We start from the raw sequence: 27,582 nt of genomic DNA, 5'->3' as shown, positions 1-27,582 counted from the left end.
CAGGACAGTAAGCAAGCAGCTTTATGAGAAGGCAACAGCTGTTTATTAGAAAATGGAAGAAGTTCAAGATGACGGTCAATCACCCTCGGTCTGGGGCTCCATGCAAGATCTCACCTCGTTGGGCATCAATGATCATGAGGAAGGTGAGGAATCAGCCCAGAACTACACGGCAAGACCTGGTCAATGACCTGAAGAGAGCTGGGACCACAGTCTCAAAGAAAACCATTAGTAACACACTATGCCGTCATGGATTAAAATCCTGCAGCGCACGCAAGGTCCCCCTGCTCAAGCCAGCGCATGTCCAGGCCCGTCTGAAGTTTGCCAATGACCATCTGGATGATCCAGAGGAGGAATGGGAGAAGGTCATGTGGTCTAATGAGACAAAAATAGGGCTTTTTGGTCTGAACTCCACTTGCTGTGTTTGGAGGAAGAAGGATGAGTACAACCCCAAGAACAGCATCCTTAATCACTCTGCTTCCCTTCACATCTGTGGACCAGTGGAGGCTGCTGAAGGGATGACGGCCCATAATAATGGTTGGAACGGAGCGAATGGAATGGCATCAAACACATGGAAATAATGTGTTTGAAGTATTTGATAAATTCCACTTATTCTGCTCCAGCCATTACCACGAGCCTGTCCTCCCCAATTAAGGTGGCACTAATCTCAGGTGCTGTGGACATATATATTGGGACCCCAGTGATGACTCCCCTCAACCTAGAATAAGCACCAGGTACATGGATTTTAATCTTCTTCCCATTAAGCTTTTCCATTTGCAGAATCTTCCCTTGCTGAGCCTGGATACCAATAAATATTAGCAATGTACCATTTCCACTTAACCAGGCTGACTTAAATTCACCTCTCTTTTTCTCCACGGCATTAGTTATGTACCGATTGTTTATGGTGGAAGCTACTGGTGACCCGGGAGGAGGGACTTTAATCACGCTGTAGAAATAGTATTCTATCGAGATATGAAACTCTCAGCTGTTGTAATGAATTTAGGGATAGTGCACATTCTGAACATAGTTTTTTTAAAGTCAGTAAGAATCCCCATACCTCAAATTTCAAAATCCAACAGCTGATGGCTGCAAGACACAAAGACTTGCATTATTAAATACCGCCTAGGCTTTTAGAATAGAATACCAGTCATGTATTGCGCAGATGGGTTCAAATCCATTTGCAGTCAGTCTCACTTGTGTGAGTAACCTTGCAGAAGACTTGTTCGCCAAGCTAATGCATAGGCTTTAGCTCAGTGGGCTAAGACATTCTTGTGGTGGGTTTGATGACAAACCCAGTTGATCACACCAGACCTGCCCTCTCTTCAGCTGAGCTGTTTCTCCTTCAGTCACCACAACTGTTTTGTTTTATTGTAGTGTATTTAACACATACCCTTATGGCAAAAGTTACAAAGTTATGAAAATGCATTACAGTCGACTCAGCCTGTCCATACAATTTCTGAATCTGAAAAATGTTAATCTTGTTAAATGGGCAATCTGCAGTTGCTACATCCATTTTACACTTATAAATTAATGGTATATACCCATTGATACAACTATTGTACACAATGTCATTAGTCATACTTCATCAGAACCCAAAATATTAGCTTGTGTTATTCCATTGGTTGTAAACAAGGTTAATGTAAACAAACACTAACAGTGGAGGCTGGTGGAAGGAGCTATAGGATGATGGGCTCATTGTAATGGCTGGAATGGAATCGTGGAACGGTATCAAACACATGGAAACCACATGTTTTACTCCGTTCCATTAATTCCATTCCATCCATTACAATGAGCCCGCTCCTCCCACCAGCCTCCTCTGCATTGTATAGCCTCAAACCATGGTTACAACTTTAACTTGGATATCATGGATGGTCAGTCCTTGCATCCATAGCTCTGTCTATGCATTTAAGTGGTAACATTTCTCCAGGCTCATCCCTCAGATTTTTACCAAAACAGTATTGTTTCAACTACCGATTGACCCTTTAAAGTTAATTAGCTTGACGAATCTTTTTACCATTTTTGGATTGGCTGTGAAGAGCGGTGCATTCTGGGTAGGACGTCAGCGCGTCCATATCTGTATTTTACTGCTGCTGAAGGAGAGAAACGGGAGTCATGAAAGGGATCCGAACTCTAAATAAATTATCCGTGAGTCTCGTTACTCTATCCTATTAAACGTGTATTTTATAACGATGTATCATGAGGTTTCGTGCATTCTTTCCGTTGGGGAGTCAATTGGAACCCACCCGCGGACTCGCCGGCTAAGTTGCCAAGGTTGGCTAGTGGAAACGGATGGTTAATTAGCCTGTCGGTTACCGTAGTTAAAGTTAGCTAGGCGCGCTTACTTCTATAATCTTGACCGAGAATGTATCCAGTCGGTTTCATGAACCTATAATAGCCATTCTTACTTACAAATGAGGCTATGTACTACATTTTACAATGGCATGTTCTCTACTGGCGAATCGCTGGCAGGCTGTATTGCTAGCTAGCTGTCACGTACCCCATGGTTCCATCCAGCTCAACCCACTGAAGGTCATTGCGGTTCTGCTGGTTTTCAGATCAATCCCGCACTGACAATCCAAGCCAGGTGACATGCCATGGAGCAGTCAATGTCTCAATTCACCGATCAAGTAACCTCATTGCAATGTTGATTGGTAGTGATGGGATTAAGTATCTGGCAGTTTTAGCTACGAAGGTCTGACAATAAGCCACCGGCTTTCTCCCGTATTATCTAGTATACTGTTGATTTCTAGGAAGCTTGACAAGTTAATGTTTCGATATTATCCTGTTTTTGAACAATGTATTATAGTATATCTGGAGTGTGCTGCAGAATTCCCAGTGCTACTTGCTAATGCTTGACATCCAAAGCATCAGTATTGAGATGTTTTAATGTAGACTACTCAGACAGAATTCGCAGTGGCAGCCAAGTGTTTGGTGTCTAGCTCAGCTGTCTGCAGATAGGCTTAGCTGACAAACTCAGCAAAAAAAGAAACGTCCTCTCACTTTCAACTGTTTATTTTCTGCAAACTTAACATATGTTAATACAAATTTACACAACAAGATTCAACAACAGACACAAACTGAACAAGTTCCAGACACCAGCGATGGTAGGTTTGTGCCTATAAGTGATGTGGTCGCCAGTGATGTCTGGTGCCAGTTCTTGCAGTGAGATGTCGCCCTCGACCTCCGATCGAACAGGTCCCAGGCGTGCTCAATGGGATTGAGATCCGGGCTCTTCGCTGGCCATGGCAGAACACTGACATTCCTGTCTTGCAGGAAATCATGCACAGAACAAGCAGTATGGCTGGTGGCATTGTCATGCTGGAGGGTCATGTCAGGATGAGCCTGCAGGAAGGGTATAACATGAGGGAGGAGGATGTCATCCCTGTAATGCACAGTGGTGAGATTGCCTGCAATAACAAGCCCGATGATTCTGTGACACAATGCCCCAGACCATGACGGACCCTCCACCTCCAAGTCGATGCCACTCCAGAGTACACGCCTCGGCGTAACACTCATTCCTTCGACGATAAACGCAGATCCGACCATCACCCCGGTGAGACAAAACCGCAACTTTTTGCCAGTCCTGTCTGGTCCAGCGATGGTAGGTTTGTGCCTATAAGTGATGTGGTCGCCAGTGATGTCTGGTGAGGACCTGCCTTACAACAGGCCTAAAAGCCCTCAATCCAGCCTCTCTCAACCTATTGCGGACAGTCTGAGCACTGATGGAGGGATTGTGCGTTCCTGGTGTAACTCGGGCAGTTGTTGTTGCCATCCTGTACCTGTCCCGCAGGTGTGATGTTTGTATGTACCGATCCTGTGCAGGTGTTACACGTGGTCTGCCACTGTGAGGACGACCAGCTGTCCATCCTGTCTCTCTGTAGCACTGTCTTATGCGTCTCACAGTACGGACATGGCTATTTATTGCCCTGGCCACATCTGCAGTCCTCAGGCCTCCTTGCAGCATGCCTAGGCACGTTCACACAGATGAGCAGGGACCCTGGACATCTTTGTTGTTTTTCCAGTATCAGTAGAAAGGCCTCTTTAGTGTCCTAAGATTTCATAACTGTGACCTTAATTGCCTACCGTCTGTAAGCTGTTAGTGTCTTAACAACCGTTCCACAGGCGCATGTTCACTAATTGTTTATGGTTCATTGAACAAGCATGGGAAACAGTGTTTAAACCCTTTACAATGAAGATCTGTGATGTTATTTGGATTTTTACTAATTGTCTTTGAAAGACAGGGTCCTGAAAAAGGGACGTTTCTTTTTTTTGCTGAGTTTATTAGCTTTTCAGATATCAGGTTCCAGATTAGTTTAGGTCAGAAGTCTCCAACAGGTCGATTAGCTCGCAGCCCACCTACGAGAAGCTCGCCAAACAATTCTGAAAATACATGCAATTTATCAAGTATCAGACACAGCAAGCTCCCAGTTACTATCTAATCAACGCAACATTGACATGATCCAACTCCTGGTTAGCCACTATTGGCTTAAAAAGCCAAACCTAACACTATCTGCCTATTAATTTCCAGCAATATTGCATTTGTCTGTGTGGTGCGCGTGTTTATCCATCACACTATGTGTTGATATGATAACCATTTTGTGGGTTGACAGTTTCCCCAAAACATCAATTAAATGTTAACTGCAAACTTGGTGCTTCTTCTCTGGTATAATGGCGTTCGCATCAATTATATGTGCATTCCGCCACCTACACTACAAGTTGATGATAATAAGGCTCTAAAAAGGAAGGAGAAAAAAAATGGGGTAAAAAATACATTGAAAAAAAATGCATTCAAACTATCTAACGAAATGTTAATTAAACTAAAGCTTTTCTGTTTTAAGCCGGCCCCTACACAGGCTCAGAAGGATCCTGTGATGGTGGGACATATCCCGGTGATAGTAGTCCTTGCAGTGCTTCTGCCATTAAGTCTTGGAGGCCCAAAAACTTATCGGCTGCAGATATGATGTCCAGCTTCTTGGACACTTGTGCATTACAATTAATAACTGTGGCTATAAATGCTACAAAATACACCTTTTTCACAATAAGTGTATTCAACGTTTGCAACTGGTTGTGGCATATCCACCTCCATATCTTCTTCAGAACAGTGGCCTCTTGCCCCTTCAAAGCTCTTTACCGACTACATCCCTGATCTTTGACACCTCAACCTCTTTCACCCTAACAGGGCAGTCAGGGAATTCGGAAATACGATCCCCACCACAGTTACAACATTTTACATTAAGACTCTTCAATAATATTCCTTCCTTCTGCAAAGACTTGACACATGGCCAACCTTTTTACACCTCTTGCATTGCATCGGGTTTTGGACGAACGCTGTTACGGCGTATTTTAGGGTGGTATTCACTAATTAAACAATAATACAGAAACTGTTCATTTTCCCCATTCTCCATATGTGTCTAGCGACGTATTAACTACTCCTGGAATTTTTGGCCTAACATAATGATTATCAATGTCCAATAGGACGCCAGAAATAACATTTTACCGGTGCCCTGCTCCGAAAATCAAAGCTGTTCACTTCATGCGTCGTTATTTTCGCGAGCCTCAATGCACACTCCTTTTGCTCTTTAGATACCCATAATATCAACACCATACCACTTCTGGTTACTTTGACTGCATCCACTTTTCCCAACGCCGCCTTCACCATCCTCGTGACTTCAAAAGGGTTTCCAAAATAAACATCTTTATCCAAAAAACGTACTCCAACAAGGAACGATACATTAGACTAATTTTCCACAACTTAAACCCATTTTGTTCCATTCTTGTTCTATTCTTCACTGTTGTCCACTAATCTTTCACGCTAACTGTACTCGACGCGCTTTAATCGACACTTCTGCTTCCGCCATCTCACCGTCCTAGCACATTCCCCACTCACTAGATACACAATTAAATGTCCAAATGCGCAATTTAAGGGGAATTACACAAAAAAATACATTTTTACATACCTAAAAAAAATGTTTTCTGATGTGATTTAACCGTTGACATGGACTCAGAACATCCAATTTCGTTGTTTTTCTATGAACAATTATACTTTTGAAAGTGAAACTTAAACATCTAAAACCAGGAAAAATAAAACAGAAAACATAGTGTACAAGAGTAAGTAGTTCAATAAGAAACTGGAGAAGAGAAGAAAAGTGGGCCTATTTGAATGCTAGAGAAAAATTAGTAGCTGGCAATTACACTTATGTAGCTCTCATGCCAGAAAAGGTTGAAGACACCTGTTTTGGTCATTTCTGTGGAAATAACATGAAATGCTTTAATGTGGAAAATTATCTGTATGACTGCAAAAAAAATGAGTAGCTTCTATTTCTCTCTTTCATATTGTTGTAGAGTTGTCTGTACAAGCAGACACCATAATCTCTTCTGACATTAGATGTTTGACTGGGGGTTGGATCGTATCAGGTCTTTAGGATATAGCCTTACTACCAATTGAGTTTCCCTACACCTCACCCTCATCTTAACCAAGGTGCTACAGCCAATGTATGATGTGTCTTCTTGGAAGGACAAATAAGAAGGCGGCTTAACATACTACACATTTCAGGTTGGCCTGGCACCCAGTGAGTCTACCCTCAGAGTGGACTAAATATCATCAAGCATACCCACTGCTCTAGTCTAGACCAGGCTCAGAATTCATCTCCCATCTTTAGGTCTAGAGGAAGCTGCTCATATCACAAAACATCCTCCTAAACAAAACCTGTTATTATGGTCATTAGAAGTCATTTGACTGGGGTCATTTGAGGACAGAAGGAAATCTAGATCCCTCCACATGAACTGAATAGTGTATCATATTGTAATTCCCAAGCTGAGGAAGTGCTGGTGAGTGTTTGTTGACATGATTTCTTTTATCATTTCCCTCCCCAGATACGATGCTATGCAGCCAGGAGGAGTGATGTCCTCACTGAGCCCTTGGCTGGCCTGAAGGCTGGGGCGGCCCTGCCCCCCCAGAGTGTACAGGTATGTCATAGAGGCCAAGAAGTTTTCACATGGGATCACAGGAAAAACTCTGGGCCCTAGTTGTAGCCCAAACTGGGGTGTGGAGTTTTTCTTGGTGGGTCCTTGCATGGCGTGTCAGGGATGAGGATGTGCTCTACTCTATGGCTAAGCATTGTCAAATCAAATCAAATTTTATTTGTCACATACACATGGTTAGCAGATGTTAATGCGAGTGTAGCGAAATGCTTGTGCTTCTAGTTCCGACAATGCAGTAATAACAAGTAATCTAACTAACAATTCGAAAACTACTGTCTTGTACACAGTGTAAGGGGATAAAGAATATGTACATAAGGATATATGAATGAGTGATGGTACAGAGCAGCATAGGCAAGATACAGTAGATGGTATCGGGTACAGTATGTACAAATGAGATGAGTATGTAAACAAAGTGGCATAGTATAGTATAAAGTGGCTAGTGATACATGTATTACATAAGGATACCGTCGATGATATAGAGTACAGTATATACGTATGCATATGAGATGAATAATGTAGGGTAAGTAACATTTATATAAGGTAGCATTGTTTAAAGTGGCTAGTGATATATTTACATCATTTCCCATCAATTCCCATTATTAAAGTGGCTGGAGTTGAGTCAGTGTCAGTGTGTTGGCAGCAGTCACTCAATGTTAGTGGTGGCTGTTTAACAGTCTGATGGCCTTGAGATAGAAGCTGTTTTTCAGTCTCTCGGTCCCAGCTTTGATGCACCTGTACTGACCTCGCCTTCTGGATGATAGCGGGGTGAACAGGCAGTGGCTCGGGTGGTTGATGTCCTTGATGATTTTTATGGCCTTCCTGTGACATCGGGTGGTGTAGGTGTCCTGGAGGGCAGGTAGTTTGCCCCCGGTGATGCGTTGTGCAGACCTCACTACCCTCTGGAGAGCCTTACGGTTGAGGGCGGTGCAGTTGCCATACCAGGCGGTGATACAGCCCGCCAGGATGCTCTCGATTGTGCATCTGTAGAAGTTTGTGAGTGCTTTTGGTGACAAGCCGAATTTCTTCAGCCTCCTGAGGTTGAAGAGGCGCTGCTGCGCCTTCTTCACGATGCTGTCTGTGTGAGTGGACCAATTCAGTTTGTCTGTGATGTGTATGCCGAGGAACTTAAAACTTGCTACCCTCTCCACTACTGTTCCATCGATGTGGATAGGGGGGTGTTCCCTTTGCTGTTTCCTGAAGTCCACAATCATCTCCTTAGTTTTGTTGACGTTGAGTGTGAGGTTGTTTTCCTGACACCACACTCCGAGGGCCCTCACCTCCTCCCTGTAGGCCGTCTCATCGTTGTTGGTAATCAAGCCTACCACTGTTGTGTCGTCCGCGTTGTGATTATGTTCATGTGTAGACTTGTTTTAGGTACTACCATGCACACACTTTTACTTACTGTGTAGACATATTTTTCCCTCCATATTGGAAAATGAACTTTTGGTTGTGTAGTTGATCACAAGAACTTTACCTCAGTTGAACAGAATGGAATGTTTACTCTCTTACTCACTCTGCAGTTTCCAAAACAACAATGCTGCCAGTCTCACGTGTGTTCCAGCTGTGACATCATGACTCTCCCTCCCTGTATTCTCTATTAGGTGTCCAAGCTGCCCAACGGTCTAGTGATTGCGTCATTGGAGAACTACTCTCCCGTGTCCAGTGTGGGTGTGTTTGTTAAAGCAGGCACTCGTTATGAGACTGTGGAGAACCAGGGAGTCAGTCATGTCCTGCGGTTGGCAGCCAATCTGGTAAGTCCCAGTGGTTTTATGAATGGATTGATCTCTTTGACTTGTGAATGACTTCAACAATAAGGGCAGTTTCCATCACAACTACACTGTTTTTTTTTTAAAGTCCTTAAGTTAATGAATGAACACTGTCCCTGTTGTTGTTTTCAGACTACTAAGGGAGCGTCTGCGTTCAGGATCTGTCGTGGTGTGGAGGCAGTGGGGGGTAGTCTGAGGTCAGTGAGTATGGAGAGTACAGCACTATGTCCCCTCCCTCCCTGTCCCCTAACCCCATTTTTGTCCTCATGCAGAGTATACATTATACTGTTTCCTATCTCCACATACAGAGTGTATGCTACAATATACCCTCTGTTACCCTGTATGGCTCAGTTGGTAGAGCATGGTGCTTGTACCGCCAGGGTTGTGGGTTCAATTCTCTGGGCCAACCATAAGTAAAATGTATGTACGCATGACTATAAGTCGCTTTGGATAAAATCGTCTGCTAAATGGAATATTATTATTATATTATACACTTGTGTTGTGTACCCCTTCCCTCCTTTTCCCTTATTCCTCCTGTGTCCCCGCCTGACTTGCCGTAAATAAACGTAAATGTAGGAGGCAGTGAAACGTTAACACCAACTTCAACACCCATACCTCACACAAGCTATAGCTTCACTATATTATAGATGCACACACATACAGTTGCCCTCGAGTCAACAGGGGGCTCACGTTTTAGGATAGAGCAGAATGAACAAGATGAGAGAAGCACAGAGTCACATGCAGGTTGACATTTATTGGGATGAATCATGTCCTGGGGGCAAAGCTAAGTGTTCCGCTAGATGGGCCAGCTGCAAAGTCAAAATTGGCTATATCGTAAACAAAGTTATGAAAAAAAAATAATAATTCTGTCTCAATTTAAGGTTAGCAGTATGGTTAAGTTTAGGTTTAAAATCAGATTTTATGACATTGTGGCTGTGCCAGCTAGTGACCACCCTGTAGAGCTGCCTCCAGTACATGAATCATCCCAGTAAATGCCAATCTGCACACACAGCACAAGAATGTTCCTATTTTCACCTCATTCCAAAGCAATGTGCATCATAGCTAGTCTAGTCTGGAGGATGTAGCTAACATGTCTGTTTTCTGTATGTCCGCAGCGTAACGTCATCGAGGGAGACCATGGTTTACTCTGTGGAGTGTTTGAGAGACCACTTGTAAGTACCCTTACTACCGCAGCCAGACTCCCTCAAAGTGTGTGGGTTTACTTTGGTGTTGAATTGATGGATGAGAACTTGAATTATGGACACGTTGTATGCGAGGACAGGGTTGATTCATGGTGTAATTAGCTCCTGTGTTTCTTACCTATTTATCATAGAGGCTTCCCATAGGGCCACTTGAGATCATCTTGATTCATCATCTACAGTGGCAAGAAACAGTATGTGAATCCTTTGGAATTACCTGGATTTCTGCATAAATTGGTCATCAAATTTGATCTGATCTTCATCTAAGTCACAACAATAGACAAACGTAGTGTGCTTAAACTAATAACACACAAATTATTGTATTTTTCTTGTCTATATTGAATACATAAATTAAACATTCAGTGTAGGGTGGAAAAAGTATGTGAACCCCTAGGTTAATGACTTCTCCAAAAGTTAATAGGAGTCAGCAGTCAGCTAACCTGGAGTCCAATCAATGAGATGAGATTGGAGATGTTGGTTAGAGCTACCTTGCCCTATAAAAACCACTCACAAAATTTGAGTTTGCTATTCACAAGAAGCATCACCTGATGTGAACCATGCCTCGAACAAAAGAGATCTCAGAAAAATGGTAGACTTACATAAAGCTGGAAAGGGTTACAAAAGTATCTCTAAAAGCCTTGATGTTCATCAGTCCACGGTAAGACAAATTGTCTATAAAAGTTCAGCACTGTTGTTACTCTCCCTCGGAGTGGCCGTCCTGCAAAGATGACTGCAAGAGCACAGCGCAGAATGCTCAATGAGGTTAATTAAGAAGAATCCTAGAGTGTCAGCTAAAGACTTACAGAATCTCTGAGTCTATGATACATAAAACACTAAACAAGAATGGTGTTCATGGGAGGACACCACGGAAGAAGCCACTGCTGTCCAAAAAAACACTGCTGCACATCTGAAGTTTGCAAAAGTGCACCTGGATGTTCCACAGCGCTACTGGCAAAATATTCTGTGGACAGATGAAACTACAGTTGTTTGGAAGGAACACACAACACTTTGGAGAAAAAAAGTCACAGCACACCAACACCAAAACCTCATCCCAACTGTAAAGTATGGTGGAGGGAGCATCATGGTTTGAGGCTGCTTTGCTGCCTCAGGGCCTGGACAGCTTGCTAAAATCGACGGAAAAATGAATTCCCAAGTTTATCAAGACATTTTGCAGGAGATTAGGCTGTCAGCCAATTGAAGCTCAACAGAAGTTGGGTGACGCAACAGGACAACGACCCAAAACACACAAGTAAATCAACAAAGGCAGCCCATTCTTGCATAATCAATGCTTGGACTTTGTCAGAATTTGTGGGTTTTTGTTTGTCCACCCGCCTCTTGAGGGATTAAGGTCTGGGGAGTTTCCTGGCCATGGACCCAAAATATTGATGTGTTGTTCCCCGAGCCACTTAGTTATCACTTTTGCCTTGTGGCAAGGTGCTCCATCATGCTGGATGGAGCACCAAACTGTTCGTCACCAAACTGTTCCTGGATGGTTGGGAGGCAAAATTGTGAGTGAGCCCACTTCCTTGGCTGAAAAGCAACCCCACACATGAATGGTCTCAGGATGCTTTACTGTTGGCATGACCCAGGACTGATGGTAGCGCTCGCCTTGTCTTCTCCAGACAAGCTTTTTTCCGGATGCCCCAAACAATCGGAAAGGGGATTCATCAGAGAAAATGACCCCAGTCCTCAGCAGTCCAATCCCTGTACCTTTTCGCAGAATATCAGTCTGTCAGTCTGATGTTTTTCCTGGAGAGAAGTGGCTTCTTTGCTGCCCTTGACACCAGGCCATCCTCCAAAAGTCTTTGCCTCACTGTGCGTGCAGATGCACTCACACCTGCCTGCTGCCATTCCTGAGCAAGCTCTGTACTGGTGGTGCCCTGATCCCACAGCTGAATCAACTTTAGGAGACGGTCCTGGCGCTTGCTGGACTTTCTTGGGCGCCCTGAAGCATTCTTCACAACAATTGAACCGCTCTCCTTGAAGTTCTTGATGCACCTAAATCAACTATTTATCGGATCAATCTTACTAGCTGCAATATCCTTGCCGTGAAGACCTTTTTGTGCAAAGCTATGATGACGGCACGTGTTTCCTTGGAGGTAACCATGGTTGACAGAGGAAGAAAAATGATTCCAAGCACCACCCTCCTTTTGAAGCTTCCAGTCTGTTATTCAATCTCAATCAACATGACAGAGTGATCTCCAGCCTTGTCCTCGTCAACACTCACACCTGTGTTAACGAGAGAATCACTGACATGTCAGCTGGTCCTTTTGTGGCAGGGCTGAAATGCAGTGGAAATTGTTTTTTGGGGATTCAGTTAATTTGCATGGCAAAGACTTTGCAATTAATTGCAATTCATCTGATCACTCTTCATAACATTCTGGAGTTTATGCAAATTGCCATCATACAAACTGAGGCAGCAGACTTTGTTAAAATTAATATACATGTGTCATTCTCAACTTTTGGCCACGACTGTACAGAAAATGTTTGTTTGAGGTTATTGCTGCCAAAGGAGGGTCAACCAGTTATTAAATCCAAGGGTTCACATACTTTTCCCACCCTGCACTGTGAATGTTTACACAGTGTGTTCAATAAAGACATGAAAACTTCTAATGGTTTGTTATTAGTTTAAGCAGACTGTGTTTGTCTATTGTTGTGACTTAGATGAAGATCAGATCAAATTTGATGACCAATTTATGCAGAAATCCAGGTATTTCCAGAGGGTTCACATACTTTTTCTTGCCACTGTATGTTGAGAGTTATGACTGTTGCATTGTCTGTGTGTGTCCATATGTTTGTCTGCCCATCCAACGTCCATCCTTCTCCTCAGAGACACAGTGATTGAGTACCTGATCAACGTGACCATGACCCCAGAGTTCCGGCCATGGGAGGTGGACGACCTGACCTCCAGGGTCAAGGTAGACCTGGCCCTGGCCCACCAGTGTTCACAGATAGGTCAGCAACACTTCCCCTCTATTCACTTTACTTGTTCAGCACGATTGGTCCTTGTTGAATTAATGTTTTATTCAATTACCAGTAGCATTTTGGTTTAGTATATATTTGTATGCTGCCGATTTAAAATAAAAAAAAATAAAAAATTGGGTCTATAGTCATTTGTCTAGCATCCTGTTATTAGTTCTCCTTGCCAACACACTGACTGAAGTATTTTGTTATGGGGTTTATTTCTCTGAAGGTGTCATTGAGAAGTTGCATGAAGCTGCTTACAAAAACGCTCTATCCAACTCCCTGTACTGTCCTGACTACATGGTTGGCAAAGTCAGTGGTGAACAGGTAAGACTGTTAATAGCTGTGTTTTTCACTATAGTGCTACCTTGTGTTTGTCACAGCTTAGCTCTCTCTTAAACTCTCTCCTACTTCCTTATTCCCCTTAGCTGCAGTCCTTTGTCCAGAACAATTTCACCAGTGCCAGAATGGCTCTTGTAGGACTAGGTGAGTGTGTCTGGCTGTTAGTCTTTTTGATCCAATGGCACCCTGGGTTCTCCTTTTAACATGTTGCAGCTCCTTCAGCATGTCTCCGGGGCTGTTCTGATTCCTTGCCCTACCTTTTCCCTGAAGTGTGCAGCCCCTCATGGATTGAAAAGGAATATGGTGGAAACTCACTCTAGCCAATGTATTACTTTTAAATCCTTGAGGGGATATTGAGCAAGTGCACACTTCAGGAAGAAGGGTAGGGAATCGGAACAACCCTATTGATTTGGTCACAATAAGGGTCATATCCTTTGAATTAGGCTGACGTAAACACACTCTCCTTCTGTGTGTGTACGTACTGTGTACACATCACATTTCCTTTGGCCTCCGTCCAAACCCTAGAGTTAAAGGCTGTCTAAAGATATGTGGAGTAGAGGTCAGCTGTTCTGCTCCAGTATGACACACTTTGTGTGTGACATGACTGCTCTCTGGTATGTACAAGTGATAGGAAATAAATTGCTAGTTACATATTGAGATTATTTTTGACGATATCGTATAGTTTTGATAATATCGCAATATTGATTTTGCGGTACTTGCCCCAACTTGTTCTCCATCTTCTTTTTAAATAGGGAGCCAATTTGTTTTCAGCACTTACACTACCTGTCGAACATCTCATTCCAGAATCATAATAATATGGAGTTGGTCCCCCCTTTGCTGCTATAACAGCCTCGACTCTTCTGGGAAGGCTTTCCACTAGATGTTGAAACATTGCTGCGGGGACTTGCTTCCATTAAGCCACGAGCATTAGTGAGGTCGGACACTGATGTTGGGCGATTAGGCCTGACTTGCAGTTGGCGTTCCAAGTCATCCCAAATGTGTTCGATGGGGTTGAGGTCAGGGCTCTGTGTAGGCCATTCAAGTTCTTCCGCACCGATCTCAACAAACTATTTCTTTATGGATCTCGCTTTGTGCATGTTGGCATTGTCATGCAAAAACAGGAAAGGGCCTTCCCCAAACTGTTACCACAAAGTTGGAAGCACAGAATCGTTTGGAATGTATGCTGTAGCGTTAAGATTTCCCTTCACTGGAACTAAGGGGCCCAAACCATGAAAAACAGCCCCAGACCATTATTCCTCCTCCAAACTTTACAGTTGGTACTATGCATTGGGGCAGGTAGTGTTCTCCTGGCATCCTCCAAACCCAGATTCGTCTGTCGGACTGCCATATGGTGAAGCGCGATTCATCACTCCAGAGAACACGTTTCCATTGCTCCAGAGTCCAATGGCGGCAAGTTTTACACCACTCCAGCCAACGCATGAACTTAAGCTTGTGTAAGGCTGCTTGGCCATGGAAACCCATTTCATGAAGCTCCTGGTGAGCAGTTATTGTGTAGATGTTGCTTCCAGAGGCAGTTTGGAACTCGGTAGTGAGTGTTACAACCCGAGGACACTCGGCAGTCCCGTTTCGTGAACTTGTGTGGCCTACCACTTCGCGGCTGAGCTGTTGTTGCTCCGAGACATTTCCACTTCACAATAACAGCACTTACAGTTGACTGGGGTAGCTCTAATTTGAGAAATTTGAGAAACTGACTTGTTGGAAAGGTGGCGTCCTATGACAGTGACACGTTGAAAGTCACTGAGCTCTTCAGTACAGGCCATTCTACTGCCAATGTTTGTCTATGGCGATTGCATGACTGTGTGCTCAATTTTTACACCTGTCAGCAACGGGTGTGGCTGAAGTAGCCGAATCCACTAAGTTGAAGGGGTGTCCACATACTTTTAGCCATATAGTATATTTCCCTTACTGATGAAGTCATTTTCTCATGGCTCTCTCATCCCTCGGCAGCAGACATATGGTGAGCAAAATATATATTGAATCGAAATAAAATCACAGTATCGAATCGCAGTACATATAGAACGACACTACATATCGCTTCAGCACCTAAGTATGGTGATAATATCGTGAGGTCCCTGGCAATTCCCGGCCCTAGTATGTACCCCTGTGTGAAACACTGAACTGAGGGCATGTGATGTCTATGTGATGACAGTCCACCTGTGTGTGTGTCTCCTGCTGGCTCTCTGGTGTGTCTTCCAGTGACATGACCCCTGTCTGTGCCGTCTCTCCCCAGGTGTGAATCACTCAGTGCTGAGGCAGGTAGGAGAGCAGTTTCTCAGTGTCCGCAGTGGGGCTGGAGTTGCTGGGGCCAAGGCTGTATACCGCGGAGGTAAGACCCATAGAGAGCCTTAGAAGCAATGCACGCCTAACTGCTGAGCTCTAGTCTGGGCCACTGATTCAGTCAACCCCAGTGTGTGAGCCAAGATGGGTTGTGTGTTCGTACCCTGATGGTGGTTAACCGTGTGTGACTGTGTGTCCCTGCAGGTGAGCTGCGGGTGCAGAACGGGGCCGGTCTGGTCCACTCGCTGATCGCCAGCGAGGGCGGTGTGACTGGATCAGCAGAGGCCAATGCCTTTAGTGTGCTGCAAAGGGTTCTGGGAGCCGGGCCACACGTAAAGAGAGGCTCCAACGTCACTAGCAAACTGAGCCAGGGCATCGCCAATGCAACCACACAGCCCTTCGATGTGAGTAACTTCCCTGTTTGTTGCTACAGTTATTCCTGTGTTGTTTGTGGTCACTACAATATAAATCGATATTCAACATGACTCCAGTTATGTAGAATTTCAGCTTTCATTGTATGATTGTCTAAATTACGCACAGAGAAAAATAAAGGTTTAGAGGTTAGAAAGCACAATGATCTTGGACTATCTTGTGTACAGAAGTTAATCTAATGCTTATTTCTCTGTCTCCTATTCAGGCCACAGCCTTCAATGCCACATACGCTGACTCTGGACTCTTTGGAGTCTACTCCATCGCCCAAGCCGACTCCGCAGGAGAGGTGAGCACACTATAATGCAGTAGTGACATAAGAACGTGTTAGAACCTGATATATGTTGATAAGTGACTGTCCCTAACAGTGACTGTCCCTCTGTACAGGTGATCAAAGCTGCCATCGCCCAGGTGACAGGGGTTGCGAAGGGAGGCGTGTCCGAGGACGATGTCACCAGAGCAAAGTGAGTTCACTAAACAACTTAGCTCATTAAGTGGACATGAAACTTGGTGCTGTCTCTGTGGTTTTATTTAACCTTTAACCAAGCCAGTCAGTTAGTAACAAATTCTTATTTACATTGATGGCCTAAAATAACTTCTTGCCCTGATTTGACCTTTGACCCTTTCCCCCTCTTACCTGGTAGGAAGCAGTTGAAAGCCGAGTACCTGATGTCCATGGAGAGTTCCGAGGGCCTGCTGGAAGAGATGGGGGCCCAGGCTCTGTCCAGCGGAGCCTACCACTCACCAGAGACAGTTACCCAGAGCATCGACTCTGTCAGCCACGCAGACGTCGTCAACGTGAGTACACTTCAACATTCACTACTGCTAGGGCAAGAAGGTATTATAGGCCATCAATGTAAATAAGAATTTGTTATTAACTGACTGGCTTGGTTAAAGGTTAAATAAAACCACAGAGACAGCACCAAGTTTCATGTCCACTTAATGAGCCAAGTTGTTTAGTGAACTCACTTTGCTCTGGTGACATCATCCTCGGACATGCCTCCCTTCACAACCCCTGTCACCTGGGTGATGGCAGCTTTGATCACCTGTACAGAGGGACAGGCACTGTTAGGGACAGTCACTTATCAACATATATCAGGTTCTTATGTTACTACTGCATTATTGACCTTCATGGCTAAGACATAATAAATGTGTGTGTGTGTGTGTGTGTGTGTGTGTGTATATATGTGTATATATACACACACACACACACACACACACACACACACACACAGTTGAAGTCGGAAGTTTTCATACATTTAAGTTGGAGTCATTAACTAGTTTTTCAACCACTCCACAAATTTCTTGTCAACAAACTATAGTTTTGGCAAATCGGTTAGGACATCTACTTTGTGCATGACAAAGGCATGGCTTTAGAAGCTTCTGATAGGCTAATTGACATCATTTGAGTCAATTGGAGGTGTACCTGTGGATGTATTTCAAGGCCTACCTTCAAACTCAGTGCCTCTTTGCTTGACATCATGGGAAAATCAAGACATCAGCCAAGACCTCAGAAAATAAATTGTAGACCTCCACAAGTCTGGTTCATCATTGGGAGTAATTTCCGAACGCCTGAATGTACCACGTTCATCTGTACAAACAATAGTACGCAAGTATAAACACCATGGGACCACGCAGCCGTCATACCGTTCAGGAAGGAGACGCGTTCTGTCTCCTAGAGATGAACATACTTTGGTGCAAAAAGTGCAAATCAATCCCAGAACAACAGCAAAGTACCATGTCAAGATGCTGGAGGAAACGGATACAAATATATCTATATCCACAGTAAAACAAGTCCTATATCGACATAACCCGAAAGGCCGCTCAGCAAGGAAGAAGCCACTGCTCCAAAACCGCCATAAAGCCAGACTACGGTTTGCAACTGCACATGGGGACAAAGATCATACTTTTTGGAGAAATGTCCTCTGGTCTGATGAAACAAAAATAGAACTGTTTGGCCATAATGACCATCGTTATGTTTGGAGGATAAAGGGGAAGGCTTGCAAGCCGAAGAACACCATCCCAACCGTGAAACACGGGGGTGGCAGCATTATTTTGTGGGGGTGCTTTGCTTCAGGAGGGACTGGTGCTCTTCGCAAAATAGATGGCATCATGAGGATGGATAATTATGTGGATATATTGAAGCAACATCTCAAGACATCAGTCAGGAAGTTAAAGCTTTGTTGCAAATTGGTCTTCAGAATGGACAATGACCCCAAGCATACTTCCAAAGTTGTGGCTAAATGGCTTACGGACAACCAAGTCAAGGTATTGGAATGGCCATCACAAAGCCCTGACCTCAATCCTATAGAACATTTGTGTGCAGAACTGAAAAAGCGTGTGCTAGCGAGCTGGTCTACAAACCTGACTCGGTTACATCAGCTCTGTCAGGAGGAATGGGCCAAAATTCACCCAACTTATTGTGGGAAGCTTGTGGAAGGCTACCTGAAATGTTTGACCAAAGTTAAACAATTTTAAAGGCAATACTACCAAATACTAATTGAGTCTATGTAAACTTCTGACCCACTGGGAATGTGATGAAAGAAATAACAGCTTAAATAATTCTCTCTACTATTATTCTGACATTTCACATTCTTAAAATAGTGGTGATCCTAACTGACCTAAAACAGGGAATTTTTACTAGGATTATATGTCAGTAATTGTGAAAAACTGAGTTTTAATGTATTTTGCTAAGGTGTGTGTGTGTAAAACATTAGGAACACCTTCCTAATATTGAGTTGCACCCCCTTTGCCCTCAGAACAGCTTCAATTCATCGGGCATGGACTCCACTAGGTGTCAAGCGTTCCACAGGGATGCTGGCCCATGTTGACTCCAATGCTTCCCAGAGTTGTGTCAGTTGGCTGGATGTCCTTTGGGTGGTGGACCATTCTTGATACACATGAAACTGTTGAGTGTGAAAAACACAGCAGCGTTTCAGTTCTTGACACTTAAATTGGTGAGCCTGGCACCTACTACCATATCCTGCTCAAAGGCTCTTAAATATTTTGTCTTGCCCATTCACCCTCTGAATGGCATGCATACACAATCCATGTCTCAAGGCTTAAAAATCCTTCTTTAACCTGTCTCCTTTCCTTCATATACACTGATTGAAGTGGATTTAACAGGTGACATAAATAAGTGATCATTGCTTTCACCTGCTCAGTCTATCATGGAAAGAACAGTCGTTCCTAATGTTTTGTACACTCCTTGTATGCCTGTGAATATTTATGGTGAATATATTGCCCCTTGGCTATGGGGGTTGCTGTCTGTATGTGCCCCTAAATCCTTCCTTTCCCTCCATGTCTATCTTCCAAACTATACCTCCATATAATGTTTGGGTAAAGTGATCGGAATGCCATTCTCCAAGTAAAAAATAAAGGGGAAAAAATAACTGAATAACATTTTTGAAGACTGATTTCTGTGTGCATCCTACATTTACGTTTATTTATAGCAGATCAGCTGGGGACACAAGGGGAATAAGGGACAATGTGATAAGTGTATTTTGTTTTTCCAGGCTGCGAGAAAGTTTGTGGACGGCAAGAAATCGATGGCAGCTAGCGGACACCTCGCCAACACACCCTTCGTGGATGAATTGTGAAAAGAAATAAACCATAAACAATGAAACAGTTATTTAACATTTTAACCTGGGCAGGTTGTGCCTGGCTGCTTACTCCAGAAAAAGGAACCTGGTTCTGATATGAAGCCCATGACTTCATCTCACAGCAAACGATAATCTTTTGTTAACAAATCATGTTAAAGTTTGTTCTACAATAATTGTACACAGGTATCAGGAATAATTATGCTTTTTGTTGTCAATTTCTCTGTATATTTGATGTAAATTCATTAAATGGCCTATCTACAGTAATGGCAGTCTGATTTGATCACCAAGATGAATGTGAGTAATGATATCTTTGTTATTCCGCCCAGCTGCTGCAGGGGGAGACTAAGAGCCTTGAAAATCTGTTGGCGCTGCTACATCAGCAAAAACGTTGCATCTAGTGTAGCAGCCAAGTATGTTAGAATGAGGGGAAAATTGTGGGGGTATTGTTTATATCAAAAATATAAACGCAACATGTTTCATGAGCTAAAATAAAAGATCCCAGAAATGTTCCATATGCACAAAAAGCTTATTTCTCTCAAATTGTGCACACAATTTTGTTTACATCCCTGGTAGTGAGCATTTATCATTTGCTAAGATAATTCATCCACCTGACAGGTGTGGCATATCAAGAAGCTGATTAAATAGCATGATCATTACACAGGTGCACCTTCTGCTGGGGGCAGTAAGTCCACACTAAAATGTGCAGTTTTGTCACACACCACAATGCCACAGATGTCTCAAGTTGAGGGAGCGTGCAATTGGCATGCTGACTGCAGGTATGTCCAACAGAGCTGTTGCCAGATAATTTAATGTTAATTTCTCTACCATAAGCCACCTCCGTTTTAAAGAATTTGGCAGTTGTCCAACCAGCCTTTCAACCGCAGACCACATGTAACCATGTCAGGCCAGGACTTCCACATCCGGCTTCTTCACCTGTAGGATCGTTTGGGGGGTCAATTTATTTAAGTTGACTGATTTCCTTCTATGAACTGTAACTAAGTAAACATTTTGAAATTGTTGCATGTTTATATTTTTGTTAAGAATATTTATCGATCTGGAGTTTGGTCAAACACGTTATCAAAAATATGGCACAGCAAAAGCAGCTATTAAGAATAACCACTATGACGAGAGAGAGAGGGGCAAAAAAGGCCTTGATGACTAAACATTACAAATCAACACATATCAACTGGGTGTCAGTGACTCATGTATTCAAGGAACGTAGTGAATAATAAAGCTACATATCCATGTGGGTCTATTTAGGTTTAACATGTATTGCCCATTGGAGGTGGTGGAGTGGTGCTTGAATCAGTGATTGACTGACTGTGTGGTAACAGGGAAATGCAATAATATACCTCATGTGCCATAAATGCCATGAAGGCTATAGTGTGGGGTCTTCTGAGAAAATCTAATCTTATTAAACAAATTAAGAACTTTTTTTCTCTTCAAATGGGTATACATTTTACTAGGATCTCTTTTAGTCCTCATTTGGACTAACCTTCCAAGAGTCCTTAAACATGAATACATTTTAACATATAACACTGTCAGCTAAGGACCTCTTCCACCATTAGAATGTGTGTTCATGTCATTCTGCCTGGTCAGCCAGTGGGACCTACAATTGAGTGAATATGAGCACACAGGATATAATTTTTCCAAGTTGGGTCTCCTGCATATTCTAGTGTCAATTTCGGGTTGTTCTGTAAAAGCTTAGATCATACAGGCAAGCAATACAAACTCGGAAAAAAAGAAACGTCCCTTTTTCAGGACCCTGTCTTTCAAAGATAATTCATAAAAATCCAAATAACTTCACAGATCTTCATTGTAAAGGGTTTAAACACTGTTTCCTATGCTTGTTCAATGAACCAAAAACAATTAATGACCATGCACCTGCGGAATGAACGGGAGGCAATTAAGGTCCCAGTTATGAAAACTTAGGACACTAAAGAGGCCTTTCTCCTGACTCTGAAAAACACCAAAAGAAAGATTCCCAGGGTCCCTGCTCATCTGCGTGAATGTGGCATAGGCATGCTGCAAGGAGGCATGAGGACTGCAGATGTGGCCAGGGCAATAAATTGCAATGTCCGTACTGTGAGACGCCTAAGACAGCACTACAGGGAGACAGGATGGACAGCTGGTCGTCCTCGCAGTGGAAGACCACGTGTAACAACACCTGCATAGGATCGGTACATCCGAACATCACACCTGCGGGACAGGTACAGGATGGCAACACCAACTGCCCGAGTTACACCAGGAACGCACAATCCCTCCATCAGTGCTCAGACTGTCTGCAATAGGCTGAGAGAGGCTGGACTGGGGGCTTTTAGGCCTGTTGTAAGGCAGGTCCTCACCAGACATCATTGGCAACAACATCGCCTATGGGCGCAAACCCACCATCGCTGGACCAGACAGGACTGGCAAAAAGTGCTCTTCACTGACAAGTCACGGTTTTGTCTCACCAGGGGTGATGGTCGGATTCGCGTTCATCGTCGAAGGAATGAGCATTACACCGAGGCCTGTACTCTGGAGCGGGATCGAGGTGGAGGGTCCGTCATGGTCTGGGGCGGTGTGTCACAGCATCATCGGACTGAGCTTGTTGTCATTGCAGGCAATCTCAACGCTCTGCGTTATTGGGAAGACATCCTCCTCCCTCATGTGGTACCCCTCCTGCAGGCTCATCCTGACATGACCCCCCAGCATGACAATGCCATCAGCCATACTGCTCGTTCTGTGCGTGATTTCCTGCAGGACAGGAATGTCAGTGTTCTGTCATGGCCAGCGAAGAGCCCAGATCTCAATCCCATTGAGCACATCTGGGACCTGTTGGATCGGAGGGTGAGGGCTAGGGCCATTCCACCCAGAAATGTCAGGGAACTTGCAGGTGCCTTGGTGGAAGAGTGGGGTAACATTTCACAGTAAGAACTGGCAAATCTGGTGCAGTCCATGAGGAGGAGATGCACTGCAGTACTTAATGCAGCTGATGGCCACACCAGATACTGTTACTTTTGACCCCCTCTTTGTTCAGGTACACATTCCATTTCTGTTAGTCACATGTCTGTGGAACTTGTTCAGTTTATGTCTCAGTTGTTGAATCTTATGTTCATACAAATATTAACACATGTTAAGTTTGCTAAAAATAAACGCAGTTGACAGTGAGAGGACGTTTCTTTTTTTGCTGAGTTTATGTGAACTGGGTGATCTATATATTCTCTCCAAAGCAGAAACACATTTGGTAAAAACTGGTTGAATCAAAGTTGTTTCCAGATTATTTTAACCAAAAAATGTAATGATGTTGTGGAAAACTGATTGGATTTGCAAATAGTCATCAACTTAAAGGTATTTTGTATTTTACACCCTACTTTTAACCTAAATGAAATGACAGGGTGACATGTTTGGTTGATTTCACGTTGAATTCACGTTAGTTAACAACTCAACAAAATGTGCATCAAAACAAGATGTTAAACTGACATCTGTGCCCAGTGTGAAGACTCACATTGCTGAGACTGCTGTGTTGAGTGGGTGGGAGGTTACTTTCTGCTGATTGCTTTGCTGCTCTAATGGAATAGTGGAAAGCGCTGACCAGCAAAGTACTGCTATCTGGCACACTCCCTTGATAGATCAGAGGATTTGCTTTGACCTTAACTACAGCATGTGTCAGTGAGAATAAACTAAGGCATCTACACATGCTTTTGTTGGCAAAAATGTGTCACAAAAAGGTAATCATACAAACATTTCAGATTGTCGTTTTTTCCCCCCATCACTCCTATCTTGGGGACCACTTTTATCTGGTAGAATGGACACTTATTCAAACATGGGATAAGGAGCCTTTGAGTGTTAAAAGGAAAGGCGTTACTTCTTCCTCTGATGAGAATAATAAACGGTTTGATGTATGTCATGTCCTTCTAAATGAGTGGTCTCATCTACCCCCTCTGCATGGTCCCATCTGTCTGAAACGTCTCTCACGCCAACGATCTCGCGAGACGATAGCGAATGCCCCCTGTGTGTGTGTGTGTGTGTGTGTGTGTGAGTGTGTGTGTGAGAGAGAGAGAGCTGTTGTGTCTGTGGAACGCACTGCGTGAGGCACGGTGTTCGGTTGATAGGGGGCCAAGCTAGTGGGCTAATCGGGGAAAGCATAATCACCACCTCTCCTAGCGGCTTTAATAATATCGTATTTCCATATAAAGATTATGCGAAAGCCGCAGAGCCTGCTCGAGCTGCCTTGGTTCCTACTTCGCTATGTCCGCACCAGAGCTTGCTAGCTAGCGGTCTATTTACACTACAGATGCTATTCCAGCAGCGGAGAAGGGGGCATGAATAAGCAAGAGGGAGGATGGGTTCTCGTTTTCCTGACGGCTAGCTAGCCTTAGAGCTTCGCTGAAAACAAGGACATACTGAAGGCACAGCATTATTCGATTATTTAGTACTTCTGTCTGACGGAGTTTTGTTCGTGAAATGGTTTAAAGTACTTATTCAAATGGGGGTTCGGCCGTCAAGCACCCTCTCTGGGTTGTTGTTCGGCACACGGAGTTCGAATGTGGGAAATAGCTAGCTAGGTGGCTAGCTATCCGGCTAGTCTCAATAACCAAATGCTGCTGCTACCGTGCAGATCCGAGCGAGAACACCAGCGACTGGAGACTTGGGCCCTGACGTTGCGCCAGCTCCTTTTGCTTTATCGGAGGAAGATTCGGGTCGAAAAGATGGTCGTTTGAGATGTGATTTTTTTCCTCCGTTTTTAGCCATATGTAAGCGGAATGAAGGTGTGTTGATTTGCTGTTGCTGCCATGTCCAAATGAATAATGACAGGCTGAACCTCCAAACCAGTTGAATCTCTTTTGAAGGGGGTGAGGTGGACTGATAACTATCTAACGGAAACATATATCTAAAAACTGTATTTCTGAGGTTTACACTCCTTGGTCTTACCTGGAACTCTAAGCCACGTCTTTCATATCTGCTCATTTAAAGCACACAGACTTGAGCTGCAAATATGGATAAATTAACAATTATATCAGGATGTCTGTTTCTGGCAGCGGATATCTTTGCAATCGCAAGCATTGCAAACCCCGACTGGATCAACACAGGCGAATCTGCAGGTAATTGGGGAATTATTGAACTCTTATCTTTGACATTGACCACTGTATTTTCCTTTTAATGTTACAGCATCACTGATGGAATGATTCCCCTTTGCAGATTGTTATACGTTATACATTCATTGAAGCCTTTACCTGCTGCTGCATTCACCCTCTAGCAATGTTTACATATCAGCCGGGGTATCTTGTCCTCTCTGCAACTCAGTCGTTTGTTCTATGTTCCTCTGTGATTTGAAACACTGGGCTACTAATCCAAAATAGGGATGCATAATAAATATATAATGTATATATCACATGTAGATATTATTTTAGGCCTATATAATAAGTTATTGCTGATATATTGGGGACACACACAAATAATTTGATATATGTTGTATTCTCTACTACTCTCTTTCCCATGTATTACGTAAGGGTAGAGTTGTAATGATTTCATATTAGCAAGACCAAGAAGCACTACTCAGTAATTTCTTGGCGGCGGTTGTTTATTTAGTAGATAGATCTGTCATCAGAGCAATTGGCCACGTCAATGACCACTTCGTGGTCAATCCTATGGGTCAATCGACAGACTTGATCAACTGTAACAAGTGTTGAATACAGGCTTCCTGCTGGCCTCCCGAATGCCAGTTGGTCTTTTTCTGTTGACAAGCCTCAAAACATATCCACATGCCATTAATAGGCTGATGCTCTTCTTTGTACCCACCCCCACCCACGATGATGACGGCTTATAGTAGGAACTGGGTCAGGAAGGGTTCATGCACCAATGTGAAACCAATGTAGCCTGTCAGCTGCTGCAGCAGGAGCTATTTGTTTTCACTGCCCTATTTTCTAAGAAGAAACGGGACGGATGTTTTCAAAACACTGTTTCTGATGTGTGCTCACTGTCTTTATCTTTCAATTGGACTGTGTCCACACACACTCTCACACATCAACTCAAATAAGCCTTCTATGACAATAACATTCATGTTTGGTCTTTAAAAACGACTTGACAATATTGACACCCTTACTGGAAATGAAGAGTAGCTAACTCATGTTCGACAGTAAATAAGAATTGTAATTACATGTAATTAGAAAGCATGCTGAGTTGCTTCAGTATGCCTACTCAGCAATGGCCTCAGTAACCTATTCCTGCTAGGCTGTGCCATCTGCCTCACTCCTGCTTTGTTGATAATGGTCACACCTGCAATTAGCCTACCACAGCAAAAGTGCTGGTAAGTGTAGGGTTGCATGCATTGCAAACCACACATCTTAGTGTTTCCCCTTGGATTTTTGTTCAGCAGTGGTGGCAAGGGTAGCGTTAGGGCAATGACATGCAAGCTGTTCCCATAGACTTCCAGTCATTGAGCCAACGACTATCCATTTAAAAGCGAGTCTCAGCCGATATTGATTATAAACAACCATTTTTTTTTGCAGTGGTGGCAACAATTAACAGTGGTGGGCCACCCCTGCTAAATGAATATAGGGAAAACAATGTCATAACCGATTCCAATTATATAATGTTTTAATTCTCGACAAAAAAATACTTTCCAAGGCGCAACTCAGGCTGTAATTGGCCAAAAGGGTTTGTTTTGGTTTGGCTGCTGGTTTTAGTAGAGCGGTGCAAATGACCATCCTCTCATATCTCCCACTGTTCTCACTTCCCCTCCACAGTCTTCCCTGCGGTTTCTTTGATGATGACGTCTTTTGTTGGGCTGTTTATGAGATGGAAAGACCCTTCTTAACATCCTGTCTCTGAAGGCACCAGGCTTTTCTCACCCAGGGATATAGTCACAAAGCCTGTGTTTGGTATCCTGTGCTTCTCATCATACCCTCCTGGTTTTGTGACAGGCTGCGGGTATTAGGTGTTATCGGTCCAATTCATTATAGAAGTAACTCAATATAGAGAAGAACATTTCCAGCACATTGGCAGCCTTTTAATGGATGGCAGAAAAAGCAATTTGGTCAGGGTTGGCCTGTGTGACGCATCATAAGAATTTCCCTCTGTCATCATGGTTTGATTGTGATGTGTTTGTGGACATAGTGGTTAGCCTAATTGCTCACCACAATTTGGGAGATAATTGTAGATCTTACACTCTCAACAAGCACATTAATGGAAGTGATAATTTGATTTATTTTTGGATGAAGGGAAAGCAAGCATACAAATGCAGTTTGTTTTGTAATGTTTTTTCTTCTTCTGTTCTCAATTTATACTGGCATAATTGGCCTAACACAGCCTCACTTCTTTAATGCCTGTACAAGTAACAAATAGGCTATGCTCTATTTGCCCCCAAACAACATTGCTATAGTAGAAAGATTTTAACATAAAAAAAACAGAAACAAGCAAAGAACTCTATCATCAGTCTTCAGCCTCTGCTTTTGATTAAGTCATCTGAATGTAATTTATGAGACTGAATGTATTATTGGTTGTAAAGACATTGTGTGACCAATGTGAATATTGCTTTAATCTTCATCTGTCAGTTTCAGTTTCTCTTAGCGTAGCACAAAGATGCAGACATGGCATTTAGCAAAGCATTAAATCATCTGCTATCCTTTATTTAACTAGGCAAGTCAGTTAAGAACAAATTCTTATTTACAATGACGGCCTACCCTGGCCAAACCCAGACAATGCTGGGCCAATTGTGCGCCGTCCTATGGGACTCCTAATCACGGCCGGTTGTGATACAGCCTGGAATCAAACCAGGGTCTGTAGTGACACCTCTAGCACTGAGATGCAGTGCCTTAGACCGCTGCGCCACTCGGTGACAAACAATCTGTGTAATTGTTTGTCACTTGATTACTCTTCAGAGAAGGCATGTTAATTTATTTTTTTTTTATTTATTTTACCTTTATTTAACCAGGCAAGTCAGTTAAGAACAAATTCTTATTTTCAATGACGGCCTGGGAACAGTGGGTTAACTGCCTGTTCAGGGGCAGAACGACAGATTTG

The 27,582-nt window shown here is 43.4% G+C and overlaps 2 protein-coding genes across 2 annotated transcripts in view; both read left to right on the top strand.

Annotated features, from left to right (window-relative positions):
- The first annotated feature begins 1,805 nt into the window (after positions 1-1,805).
- LOC110486787 (cytochrome b-c1 complex subunit 2, mitochondrial) lies at positions 1,806-19,842 on the top strand. Its single transcript, XM_090197081.1, has 14 exons — positions 1,806-2,142; positions 6,871-6,963; positions 8,580-8,729; positions 8,877-8,941; positions 9,860-9,916; positions 12,774-12,898; positions 13,137-13,234; positions 13,336-13,393; positions 15,501-15,596; positions 15,752-15,951; positions 16,185-16,265; positions 16,364-16,440; positions 16,621-16,774; positions 19,492-19,842. Exons 1-14 carry the CDS (start codon positions 2,110-2,112, stop codon positions 19,573-19,575), a joined length of 1,371 nt encoding a protein of 456 aa, XP_090053207.1. The 5' UTR covers positions 1,806-2,109; the 3' UTR covers positions 19,576-19,842.
- Positions 19,843-23,549: 3,707 nt separating this feature from the next.
- Positions 23,550-27,582, top strand: part of LOC110538750 (uncharacterized protein C16orf52 homolog B) — a 29,775-nt gene continuing 25,742 nt past the window's right edge. The window contains exon 1 of the mRNA XM_090197080.1: positions 23,550-24,662. Coding sequence (XP_090053206.1) covers positions 24,557-24,662 — 106 coding nt within the window. The 5' untranslated portion in view covers positions 23,550-24,556. The remainder of the gene's footprint in view (positions 24,663-27,582) is intronic.

Source organism: Oncorhynchus mykiss, chromosome 13 (genome assembly GCF_057628025.1).
Source record: "Oncorhynchus mykiss isolate SJ-2025 chromosome 13, ASM5762802v1, whole genome shotgun sequence".
NCBI classification, from domain to species: Eukaryota; Metazoa; Chordata; class Actinopteri; order Salmoniformes; family Salmonidae; genus Oncorhynchus; species Oncorhynchus mykiss.
The sequence above is the reverse complement of the archived record's forward strand: the minus strand, read 5'-3'. Positions and strand labels throughout refer to the sequence as shown.

Excerpts from the sequence above, each read along its gene's own strand:
- LOC110486787 (XM_090197081.1), top strand. The coding sequence starts at position 2,110 with ATGAAAGGGATCCGAACTCTAAATAAATTATCC. Across the intron at positions 2,143-6,870 it reads GAACTCTAAATAAATTATCC|ATACGATGCTATGCAGCCAG; the intron begins GTGAGTCTCGTT and ends TTCCCTCCCCAG. Across the intron at positions 13,394-15,500 it reads AATGGCTCTTGTAGGACTAG|GTGTGAATCACTCAGTGCTG; the intron begins GTGAGTGTGTCT and ends GTCTCTCCCCAG.